General features: G+C 40.9%; 2 protein-coding genes across 5 annotated transcripts in view; one reads left to right on the plus strand and one right to left on the minus strand.

The window, feature by feature from the left end:
* The first annotated feature begins 1829 nt into the window (after positions 1 to 1829).
* TBRG1 (transforming growth factor beta regulator 1) lies at positions 1830 to 9735 on the plus strand. The gene is made up of 9 exons (XM_016124916.2): positions 1830 to 2136; positions 3740 to 3810; positions 4431 to 4663; positions 5222 to 5358; positions 5641 to 5787; positions 6341 to 6438; positions 6702 to 6812; positions 7228 to 7370; positions 8035 to 9735. The coding sequence occupies exons 1-9, from the start codon at positions 1987 to 1989 to the stop codon at positions 8178 to 8180; spliced, it is 1236 nt and encodes a 411-aa protein (XP_015980402.2). The 5' UTR covers positions 1830 to 1986; the 3' UTR covers positions 8181 to 9735.
* Positions 9736 to 11007: 1272 nt separating this feature from the next.
* The window catches only part of SIAE (sialic acid acetylesterase), a 32900-nt gene continuing 31521 nt past the window's right edge, over positions 11008 to 12386 (minus strand). For 3 of the 4 annotated variants that reach the window (XM_016124912.2, XM_016124913.2, XM_016124914.2), the window contains exon 10: positions 11008 to 12243. In XM_016124912.2, coding sequence (XP_015980398.2) covers positions 11992 to 12243 — 252 coding nt within the window. In that variant the 3' untranslated portion in view covers positions 11008 to 11991. The remainder of the gene's footprint in view (positions 12244 to 12386) is intronic. The other variant, XM_016124915.2, reaches the window with a different exon arrangement.

Raw genomic sequence — 12386 nt, forward strand, 5'->3', positions numbered from 1 at the left:
AGATTATTATGCCTTAATTGAAATATTAAGCGGCCATTTTAGATTGTTTATAAAGAAGTCAAAATGACATTGCAAAATACCTATAGTGAGCCAAATAGAAATACTATATTCAGTATGATCTAACCTATTAAAGATGCATGAAAGTACACATACTAACATGTTAAAAATGGTTCACTCCATGTAGCAGCATTATGGATTTTTTAAATCTTTGTACTATATTTTCTAAATTTCTAAAATTTGCATGAAATGTTTTATTGTAAGGAAATGTTTCTACTGAAGAACAAACAATAAACATTTAATGCAAATTCTACTGAAATCCACAGGCCAGGGCAGCTTGCAAACTAAGGCAAATGATAGCACTATTCCTCCCATTATGTCTATGCATATAAAGAGGTATAATGAAAATAAAGTCAGATCACAAAGACTGAAAAGACAAAATACAGCCGTAGAGCAAATAAACTGGGAGATAAACAAATAGGGGTTAAAAACAAAATAAAACTCTTCCTATCACTCAAAACTATCTCTTTTCAGGCTCAAGGTAAAGTGCTACTCTTTAGTATCAAAGATATGAATGTGGACATTTTGTAGGCTGATAACATTTCTGGCAGTTTCCAAAAATGAATCTATATGGCTGCCTTGAGTATGTTTGTGGAAACACACGGCACTATGAAGAGGTGATCTGTTAAAACCCAACCAGGTCCAACAAGGGCAGTTTACAACACAGATGGACATAAAAGAACTTTTATAAACCTTCTCTCTGCATTAAAACCATAATGTCAAGACCTTATCACTGCTTTTACAATTTTCTGAAATGAAATACTGGGTCGGAATTTTTGAACTCTGTATTACTTATATTGACATTAGATTTTCTCCAATTTAATGAACAATATTAACTATGTACATATTTTAATTTCCATATACATCTCTAGAAGTCTAAAATTTTCATATAAAACAGTAACTGTATTTTATATCAGTAGTGAACTCTTACTTACTTCTATTACTCTACAGTATACAGTTTTCAGAGAAAAAATTCTGTGGACCAGAGACTCACTCAGCTAGTTAGTGGCATTGCTGGAAGAATGAATACAAAGCTCTGCCTTCCAGGCTAGTGCATTTATCAATATTGCATCCTAAAGAAATGTCTATCCTTCTTATTTCATTTTAGATAGACCTTGATTATGAAGTTAAGAGCTACACATACGTATAGGTACAGAAGCATATTTTTGGTGTCATCGGGCAAACAATGACTGAGTGACTGCTTTCTGCTACCGTGTTATTAAAGTTGCTTGTTAAACCTTCCATCTTCTCTACTATAGTCTGACCTGAGAACAGAGGCTTCCCCTCCCCCCAAACAGCACTGCAGTCCGGCTCCAAGTAAAATCACAGCTTAATGGAAACATTTATGCCAGCTACATAAGGGAGGGAAGCCAGGGAAGCCAGGAAAGCGGCAGCACCAGCACTTGCGTTCAAGCGGGTCCTAGTTCGGGAAGGCCAGGAGTGTGAAAGCTGCTGTTGACCGCAGTGGGCTGCGGGAGTGTGTGTGAGACTCGCAATGGAAAGGTTTTTGCCGGTCCCTGCCTCAGCTCAGCAAGCACATTCCTTAGCTAACCACGCGCAAACAAATCACAGCCGGTCACACGGGTCGCTTCCGGCCGCCAGCCTGCCCTGTGTCCCCTCCTCTTGGCTGAAGACCCGCAAGGCCAAGACTACCCCACGCTCACGACCTGGAAGTTGCGCGTCTGCGTCATGACGTAATTTCCGGGAAGGGTCACTTCCGAGGCAGACGCGGAAGTGCAGGGAGGCACAGGGAGCCGGCTCGAGTCTGGGGTTCCTGGCTCAGCCACGTGCCTTGGGAACGTTCTGGAGAGGTCGGTTCCTCAAGGCCCGATTCGCCCAGTGCAGACCCGACGAGTCCAGCGCCCTGCCGCCCCTCGGCACGGTGTCGATGCCGGCCGCGCCTGGGAGGCCCCGCAACGGGGCCGGGCCATGAGCCTTCCTGGCGGCCTGCCCCCATCGCTGCGAGCCCCGGCGCAGTCCGGCAAGGTCAGGATGAAAAAGCTCCCGAAGAGGAGCCAGAACGAGAAGTACCGACTCAAGTACCTGCGACTGCGCAAAGCCGCCAAAGCCACGGTGTTTGTGAGTCTGACGCCGTTCGGCCCTTTGCCTCGACACTGTCCAAATTCGCGAAATCTTTCCCCAGACCGTCCCCCTTCCCAGAGTGGCACGACTAATAGTGTTAGCTTTTGCAGAATACATCACTTCCCGGTAGCCTTGTGTCCTTGGACTGATTATGTGATTTCTATAATCCTGTTTCTTCATCTGTCATTAAGAACTAATAACTACCTTGCGAAGTTGTGAAGATTCGGTGAGGGGAGTGCTTGGTACCTAGATTTGCCAATAAATTTTAGCCATTGTTATTGCAGAACTCTTGAAAATGCCTTTGATTCTCAAGAGAAACCTGAGAATGAGTCATTGTTTTTAAAATGATAACACTGAAGCCCAGAGAGATGATTAGCCTAAGGGCACTGTGTCAGAACCCTGACTCCAACTTAGACACCCTAAATCTAGTTTCATTACTTCCACTACACAGCCTGTATGCCGAGCACCCTATGTACCCACCCATGTGTCCCTAAATAGACACATGAAGTTTTCAATAATTTACTCCCTTCTAAAATCACTTGAGTCTCCCACCTGTTACTGCGTTCATTTATTGAAGCAGCGCTGGGTTTATTGGATGAATAAACTGGTTTGCCGGCCACACTTTGTGCTGAGATGTTCTGACTCGCTCAAGCTTGCCTCAGTGCTTGGAAATAAGGAGTGTAGTCCTCAGAGGTCCTTCCATGTCTGAAGTGCCACCTTACCTCTTCTTTCTAACAGAAAACTCGAACATCTCTTAGCTTTTTTGGAAGCATAAGGAAAGGTTTGGAAGTTAGAACAGTCATTCCAAAAACATTTATTTAGCACTTGCTGTGTGCGCTGGAGAGAAATAAGAAAAGTAGAATTAAGAGGATTTGATATCTAATTGACTGTTACTTTTCTTTTATTCTCAGGGGTACACAAAGCTTGAAGCCTATGTTATTAGGGAGACTTTGGTTCCATTGAGTACATGAAGGTTTTGTAGAAAAGGGATATTTTTTTGTGCATTCAGGTCCTACCTATGGAACACCCAGATTGGCGTATTCCCTTCAGGACTGATGCTTGGCAAACAGATTGAGTCATCAGTAAAGAAAGACAATACTTGAATACATATAAGTAGATTGAGTAAGAATTGTAGATACTGAAGTTGGTCTGGTTCCATCCAGTTTTTCTCTTTAAGGTTCATATTGTATGAGATGCTTTGGGTTAGACTGGTTTTGTAAGCTCCCCAAGAGTCAAGGTACTTAGGAATGGATATTCCACATATTCATAAGGATTGAATTTAAGCATCTATGCATTTAAGCAGTATGCCTTTTTTTCTGCCTAAGGCTACCCTAATAGGGTAACTGTACATCTTGGTTTGCCTAGAACAGCCCTAGTTTGCCATATTGTACTAGCATAATCATTAATAGTGCCCGCTTTTTACTCAAAAGACTCCAGTTTTGACCAATTCTGTAATTACCCTGCCCATAGTAAAACCTGACTCTACCTATACGTAGGTTCTTTTATAGTTTGCAAAAAAGACATCTTTGGTTTGAAATTTAACTCTTCTCAGCACTTCGATCTTGTATTCATTTTATGTGATTACAATTTTTTCTTAAAGGAAAATGCTGCTATTTGTGATGAAATTGCTCGTCTTGAGGAAAAATTTCTTAAAGCAAAAGAAGAAAGACGGTGAGCTATGACTTTGTTTTGTGTTCAGAACCACATTTTTGGTGATTGATGTGGCAGTATTGCTCCATGGGTTTTTCTCCAGTGGGATTTTTGTGCATTGCACACAATAATCAAGTACAAAGAAACTCACAACCTATCGTATTGGTTCCTATTTACCCAGGTCATTTTGGACCACAGTGATGACACAGATCCTCTATTCATCTTTCTGACAAAGCCCTTTTACCATAACTAATAAGTAATCTAATTATAACTCCCCAATTATAAAAGCCAAAAAATAAAAGAAACTCTCTCATTCTGCAGATGTTTATTATGAACCACTCTGTGCAAAGCACAGCAGGTGTATGTATGTATGTAGTTCATGGTATATGCCTTCTAGAAGCCTACCACCTTCCAACATCAAGGTAGAGAAACCCTCCAGATGCAAAGAGATACACTACACTTCTTTATCCTTTGCTTCTTGAGTTTGTCCTCTGGAGCTTCATTATTCCCAGGCTCCAGTAAAAATGTTTTTATGAGTGTAATAATCTTTGTTTATAGTTCTGGCTTTTCCCAGCACTTCAGTAAAACACTGACTTGACATGAAACAGAAGTTCATACTTCTGCTTCCTTTTATTCATTAGGTACTTGCTAAAGAAGCTCCTCCAGCTTCAGGCTCTCACTGAAGGGGAAGTACAGGCTGCAGCTCCTTCCCACAGCTCCAGTTTGCCCCTGACTTATGGTGTGGCCAGTTCTGTGGGAACGCTACAGGGAGCTGTGCCCATTTCTGGGCCTAGCACTGGGGCTGAGGAACCATTTGGGAAGAAATCCAAGAAGGAGAAAAAAGAAAAAGGCAAAGAGAACAACAAACTGGAAGGTACATTGGTATTATCCCAGTAGCTCAGTGACTAATGACAAAGACCTGGTACTAACTAGTAGACACACATGACCACAGATATACTTAAACTCTCATCTGGTCCTTAAGCAGCCATAATAGCCCTTGAAAAACAAGTGTGTTGGAGCTACCTTGGATGGAGGAATTCCACTTAGACCTGGTTAAATATGAAGGCCTCCCCCTTCTTCCCTAGTCCCAATGCTGGGTTACTTTCAGTTCAGTCTTTCCTACAGGTAGGGAAATGAGGTAGGTGGCCTTTTGAGTACACTGCTGGCTTGGGAAATTTCTGATCTTAAAAGTGAAGTAAGAGGCCTTAACAAGGCTTTAGGTAGGTCCTAAGCAATAATACTAAAATTGGTCACTACCAGATGGGTGGGTTAGAAAGATACTCAGGGCTTTGGGGAACAGTCCCATGTGCCCATTCAGTGAGCATGTAGAACCGGGATTGGCTTATTGCTCTTAGCATTCATGTGTAAAATTTTCCCTTCACCTCAGCACTGGGAGGGGCCTAAAGTGGGTGACCCCAGATTTGCGTTTCAGTTCTGAAGAAAACATCCAAGAAAAAGAAAATGGAGGGAGGTGCTCGCACGCTGGTTCAGCCCATTGCCCTGGATCCCTCAGGACGGCCTGTGTTCCCCATCGGACTGGGGGGTCTAACAGTATATAGCCTGGGGGAGGTGAGTGAGACCAGCGATATATAGAGAGGAGAATCAGAGCAATGGGAATGGGGTTGAGCCTTCCCTCCTAGTTCCCATAAGCAGCAGCCCCTTGCTGATCCAGACCAACCCCAGAAAATCTCCAGCCCCTAGGAACCAGGTCGGTTTTGATTGCCTACACTCTGTGTGTGATTTGAGTCACTCTTTGTAGCCCTAGAGTGGTTCCAAAGGCTACCTACGGTATGCTGGACTTCTCGATCCTCCAGTGACCTTAATTGCATGTTGGGGGAATCTTTTTTATAGATCATCACCGACCGACCTGGCTTCCATGATGAAAGTGCCATCTACCCTGTGGGCTACTGCAGTACTCGAATATATGCCAGCATGAAGTGCCCAGACCAAAAGTGTCTCTATACCTGTCAGATCAAGGATGGTGGTGTGCAACCCCAGGTATTTTTCATTGCAAAAATTCATTGAACGTTATTGAAAATTGGTCAAAGAATTTAGTTGGCTACATAGCACTTGTTACAAAAATACTTTCTTGGCAGAAATTCCTCACTATTAGTATACTTTTGATTTAATGGTTTCTCTTTATAGTCAAGGTATTTTGCAATTCAAAAAATAAAATAAAGTGAAATTGGCCTGTACTCCTCCTATATAAGGTTGACCTCAGATTACATGGAGAATGATCTCATTTGTTTTAAAAAATACCATTTGTATCTGTAAGTGGATAGGAAAGGGTCTAGAAAGACATAACAAATTAAGTGTTGACCTCTGGAGAGCAGTCAGACCAGGAGTATAGAACTGGAACAATCAAAAGACTGTCTCTGTTTTTTTGGATTTGTTTGAATTTTTAACAGCACTGTTAGGAAATTGCAACCACCTCCTAGTATGGATTATATCAGATGCTTCAAGTTGCAGAGTGAAGAATAGTTATAGGAGTAGTATGACTTTACTTCTTCCTCCTTGAAGATTGCTTTCATGGCTCCTTTATCTTTCTCAGTTTGAAATTGTTCCGGAAGATGACCCCCAGAATGCCATTGTCAGCTCTTCCGCAAATGCCTGTCATGCAGAACTGCTCAGGGCCATAAGTGCTACTATGTAAGTTAACCAAAAGCTTGAAGACAGGCTAAAAAGATCATTTTTGGTATACTTTTGGTACCTTTTCTCTTGCTTTTAATGAGTGGAGATCCCTTATTTTATAGAATGCTGTCCTGCATCCTTCGGGTATCTTAGCAACTAGAGTCTCCAGAGTATCCAAGTCAAGAAAGCTTACTCTGGGTGTTCCTGCCCACATTCTATCCTTCAACCCATCCTCTTCTCCCTTTAAGCTCTCGAACTAAAATTCTCCCTCTTTTATTTAGGGGGAAACTAACGTCTAACCTGCTTCCATCTGGAGCTGATTTTTTTGGGTTTTCTCATCCAACTATCCACAACCTGATCCAGAGCTGTCCAGGAGCTCGAAAATGTGTCAAGTAAGTGTGGTCACATCCATTCCCTTGAGAAAAGCTCCTTGATCAATGGGCCAGGAACCTAAACTGCTTTGCTCATTCATACTTACTGGGCTGCTTCTGTCCACAAGACATGCTTGCTCCTCAACAAGTGTGCCTCAGTATCAGTCCTCTTAGCCCTCTGGACAGGTGAGCAGAAGCCATTATCCCATTGTACTATAATTATCATTTTCTGTGTGTACCATGACAGCCAAGGAAGCCCTGTAGAATAATGTGTCACTAAAGAATGCTATCTATCTTTTTGTAGTCTTTTTGTTAGTTAATATGTTTTTAGATGGATATGGGAGATATTTACAGAAAAAAAGCCTGATCCCTTTGAGGTGAGAATGGGTTGTAGATAACAGACAGCTCTTGATAATGATTCCTGTTGATCCTGCAGCTACCAATGGGTGAAATTTGACGTGTGCAAACCTGGAGATGGGCAACTGCCCCAAGGACTTCCGGAGAATGATGCAGCTATAAGTTTTGAAGCCTTTCAGAGACAGACCTTTGACGAAGAACATAATGATCCCATTCTGCAGGGTATTTTTTCATTTTACCTTTCTGACTTGAAAATTAACCATTTTTAGGCAACCTTCCATCTTTATTTATAGCTCAGTACCTCAGATATCTAGGCAGTAAGTGATACAAGCTTTCAACCATGGAGAGTCCTGAGTCAGGAGGACCTGCTGCCCTGTGTAGCTATCCAGCGGTCCTTGCATAAGTCACAGGGCCTGGCTGTGGTCATAGTAAGGCAGGGCCCACTGAGAAACTAGGGCTTCTCATTTTTTATGTAAGTAAGACCAAATAAGAACTCCAGAAGAGAGTTTACTATGCAGGGCTAAGATTCCAAGTGAGGTAAAGAGGATCAGGGCTTAGGGTTAGTCCTGCCTCTGTTCCACGGATTTCCTACCACGAATGGGTGGAGTGATCAGGGAATCCAGCACTGGGATCATATAGGAAGATTTCTGGACTGGAAATAAGAAATCAGAATTAACATTCTCAGTCTTCCCTAATATCATAACCCTTGGCAAGTCACTTCTGTTTCAGCCAGTTTTCTTCTTTGTAAAAGTAAGTATCTGTCCTATCTTAGAAAAGAGAGACAAAGTTGGGCTGACGGGTATAAGGGTGTTAAGGAGTTGAAAACAAATATGTATCTGATCAGTCTCCCAGGCAACATTGGAACTTAAGGAATTTTTTTCCCCAGGATCCTTGGACCTCCCAGAGCTTCACCCTACAGCCTTCGTGTCATCTTATCAGCCCATGTTCCTGACACATGAACCTTTGGTAGATAGTCACCTACAACACTTGAAGTCTCCCTCGCAGTGTAGCCCAGCACAGTCTTCAGATTGAAGAAGGAATCAGATGCCATGTCATTTTCATCAGGATGACTTTTTTTAACTTAAACAAACTTAGACTATACGGAAGAAGGCAGTAATTCAGGAGTGAGGAAAATATTAAATTAACATTTTGTCATGGAGGTTCCCATGGTGATAGTTCTCCCTAAGAAAAACTTCACCTGCTTTATTTTTAGTAATAAATTTCTCTTGACAGTTCTGCTTATTTTCATCTTGTTGTAATTAGGATATAATCTGTTTTGCTTATCTCTGCCTGTGGTAAACTTAAGTCTTTATTAACCAGAGTAAGAGATGGCTGCTGACTCATGAAGGAGTTAGAAAGATTCTGACAACCTACCCTTGATTCTGAGCCTACTTCAAGGTATATTGAAGTCTCAGCATCTACCCCAAATGGCTGTTTTAATGTCAGTATCATCAAAATTAAATCCTGCTCATCACCAAACTGGAGAGTCCAGTCCAAGGCACACTTTGTCATTTTCTTCACGTTACACATCCTTCAAGGGGATCAAAAGGTCCTCTTTAACCCTTTCTACATCCTCTTTCTGGTTCCTTATTGGAGAATATGCTTTTAGCTAAATACATTGAAAGCACATGATAACACGAAGTTACACAGGATTGGCTCCCATCTCCATAACAGACTCACCTTGTCATTTCATTAACCGTGTAACAGCATAACTCTGCATTCAGTGCGACTGAGTTATTTGGACCCTGCTTGTGGCATTAAGGTGGAAGCTAAAATTGACCACTCCACAGCAGCTGGTTGGATGGCATCAAGAGCAGCCCAGCAAGGATCCACCCAGGTACCACAGCTGGAATTGGAAGGAACAAAAGGACTCCAGAAGTAGAAGAATGGGGAAAGAGTGCTGAGGACGGGATTGTTACTGTGCTACAATTCATAACGGGACAGACGACACAAATGGGATTAGCGTTTCATAGGAATGAATGAATCTGGCCAGCGGAGGGAGGGGCTCAGACAGCAGCATTCAGAGTATACCATACTGGCCACCATAAAATATCAGAAGCTAAAGTAACATTAATTTTATGACTATAATCTTTTTATAAGTTTGTATAGCTTTTACAGTACAAACAAAATTTGGTTAGTGGTAAATCAAGGGTGGAAGGGGTATTACTCAAAGCTGTTACCATTTTAGTATTTTGTTTCTCCATAAGCTGACTGAACATATCTGCACTTATACAGAAATGGTATCAGCTGCTTTTATCATATAGCACATATCCTTCCATTCTATTACAGCTTGAGTAAAACATGAAAATTTTTTAATAAGTGTGCTGTTTAATGAGTATTCACTTTATAGCTCTCGTAGAATGGAAAGAACCCATTAGTTCTTAAACTTAAGGAGTCAAGATCTACATCTTTAAAATTAAATAATTAGTACATACTGGAATGCATCGCATGTTGCAAGGTTGAAAATTTTGTTTCAACTATAGTGTGTATATGTATATCACACGTATTCACGTGTATGGGGATAGATGGAATAATGTCAAATGTTTTTCCTGTGAATCGTTTTTTAAAATGTGAGAAATAACCGCTATATTATACTTATATCTTTTCATCTGCTGGTGAAAGATTTTTAAAATGTGACAACATCCAGTGTCAATGAGAATGACATAAAAGGGATGTTGAACCCTATAGGAGGGTTAAGCTGTAGGTATCAAAATTTTAAACACATTTATCTTTAACTTATTCCACATTAAACACCCTATGGAAATTAAGTATGGTGTGCTGTTTGCAAGTAACAGCACAGTATTAGTTTAATAGTGAAAAACTGGAAAAAACCCATATATATATCCAATAATGGGAAATTGGTTAAAGTATGGGGTTCCCACAAACTGAAACACTAAATCTATATATCAGTTTATACATGAAAATTATTTTGTTAGCATAAGTCAAAAACATTACAAAATAATATACCATGTACGTGTAAAATATAACCCCAACAAATCAAGTGATTGATCACTCAACTATTAAGTGTATCTCCCTAAATGATGAATTTGGGGTGACTTTACTTGCTTACACTTTTTGTTAGTGTCCAAATGTTCTACAGTGATTATAAACTTCATTTTTCAGTTATTTCAAAATGTTATTTCATTGGAGAAATGAGCTGACTTCCCACAGAATGTTTTAAATTATTCAACCATTAAAAAGAAATTAACTTTCACATGACTTTTCATTAAAATATCCACTCCCTAAACCTAACTTTTCAGATCGTGTGCACTTGGTTATTGGGGATGAAAGGAACCTGGACTTCTTAGCTAGCTCTCATTTAGAAAGTAAAAGTTACAGTAAGCTAAGATTATTTTATTATTGAAGAAAAATATTTTTATATAAATTTAGTGTAGCCTAAGTATACAGTGATTAGAAAGCCTACAGTAGTGCACAGTAATGTTCTAGGCCTTCATAGTCATTCTCCATTCACTCCACTGACTCACCTGGAGCAACTTCCAGTCCTGCAAGCTCCATTCATGCTAAGTGCCCTGTACAGGTGTACCATTTTATTTTTATAATATTTTTACCATATCTCTTACATGTTTATGTTTAGATACACAAATACTATTGTGCTCCAATTGCTTACAGTGTTTAATGCAGTAACATGCTATACTGGCTTGTAGCCCAGGAGCAATAGGCTATAGCATACCGCTGAGGTACAGCAAGTTACACCACCTAGGCTTGTGTAAGTGTGCTCACTGTGTGATGTTAACATGACAAAATCACCTAGTGATGCATTTCTCAGAATGTATCCCGGTTGTTAAGTGACGCATGACTGTATACTTTGATTTCTAACTTCTAATAGACAACACAGTTATTAAGTGCCATTAGCTGTTTTTAATCAACCAATAAACAGCATTATGATTCTTAACAGTACACACAAAAGCCCTCTTTCACATTTGTCTCATCTGGATTATTTTTTAAATGCTTATCTTGTAGCTTTGCTCTCAGTCTTCTTCTTCCATCTGGATTATCCTTTGTATAGTTATTAAACCTCTTACCTTTAAAGAGCCTGGGATTTATATTTAACTCTCGATGACCTGTTTCCCTCTCAGTGACCTCTACTGTCACATTTTCCTAAGCTTGTGATCTCCCTGCCCTGTTACTGGCAACATGAGTGCCTTCCTGGGTTACCACCTTGCCCTCTCTCTTCATCCTTAAGGCGGGCCCTTAGCACCTCCCCAAAGGCCTGCCCATGGTTCTGCTTTGTTGGCTTTCAACATTCATATAATCACGATTTAGGCTGAGGGAGTAGAACTGTTTATAGGGTAGGGCTATCTTCAGTTATCTGAAAGATAAAGTCATGTAGTGGAAGAAAGATTTCAGTTCCACACAAGGGAAAACTGTTGGGAAAAGCTATGTAAAGATTCAATAACCGCTTGTCAGATTTTGTAAAAAAACAAACAAACAAAAACACGTAAACATCAGCCTACATGGCCTCAAAAGGTCTTCCAACACTATGTTCCACAATTTTGGATGTAAGAAGACAAAATGTTAGATGTTTCACTCCCAATAGTGAGGAAGCTCAATTATGAATGACACAGGTTCAATTTGCTTGCAGTTGGGAATGAGTCCAATACCAACTCCAGCCTAACTAGAGGACAAAAGGTGGGCACTTTGGTGTCTACTGGCCCTGTTCATCTCAGGATATATAAACAGCCATGTGTGTGCTGGGAGCCGTCCAACAAGGCTTTTCTGTTTATTTCCTTTAAAAGCAACGTGTGTTATCACTTAAACTCCTAAATGCCCAAATCCAAAGGTTCTACACTTACATCTAAGATATGATCAAACTGCAACTAAATCATTGAGCAACTTTGCTGTGGTGTCCAGGCATCTGGTTTGTAATGAAAGCAGTGAAGGGAGGAGCCGGCAGGGTACTGCTGGGGTGGTACAGGGGACACTGTTTATATTCACAAGGCCATGTGGTCCAGGCATAGCGGAAAGCAACCAGAGTGCCTTGACAAGAACTGATATTCAGGGCCAGGCTCTGGGTGGAGAAAGTGTTCATAGGAACTGGAAGCCACTTGCACTGATGGTCATCACAACATGAGATCTAATAAGAGAGTCACAAATAAGAAAGGTCAGGTCAAGTGGAAGGATGTTCCTAGAGGCTGGGAACTGCTCTTTTGGACTATAATGGCGAAAAGGAGCCACTCTAAGACAAGGAACCACTTCCTACAATAACCAGAGCAAATG

The sequence above is a fragment of the Rousettus aegyptiacus genome, unplaced genomic scaffold (genome assembly GCF_014176215.1).
Source record: "Rousettus aegyptiacus isolate mRouAeg1 unplaced genomic scaffold, mRouAeg1.p scaffold_m13_p_5, whole genome shotgun sequence".
Taxonomy (NCBI): domain Eukaryota; kingdom Metazoa; phylum Chordata; class Mammalia; order Chiroptera; family Pteropodidae; genus Rousettus; species Rousettus aegyptiacus.

Coding starts and splice junctions, on each gene's coding strand:
- TBRG1 (XM_016124916.2), top strand. CDS start 1,987: ATGAGCCTTCCTGGCGGCCTGCCCCCATCGCTGCGAGCCCCGGCGCAG. Junction 6,813..7,227: donor GGAGCTCGAAAATGTGTCAA/GTAAGTGTGGTC, acceptor TTGATCCTGCAG/CTACCAATGGGTGAAATTTG. Junction 7,371..8,034: donor TAATGATCCCATTCTGCAGG/GTATTTTTTCAT, acceptor TTTTTTCCCCAG/GATCCTTGGACCTCCCAGAG.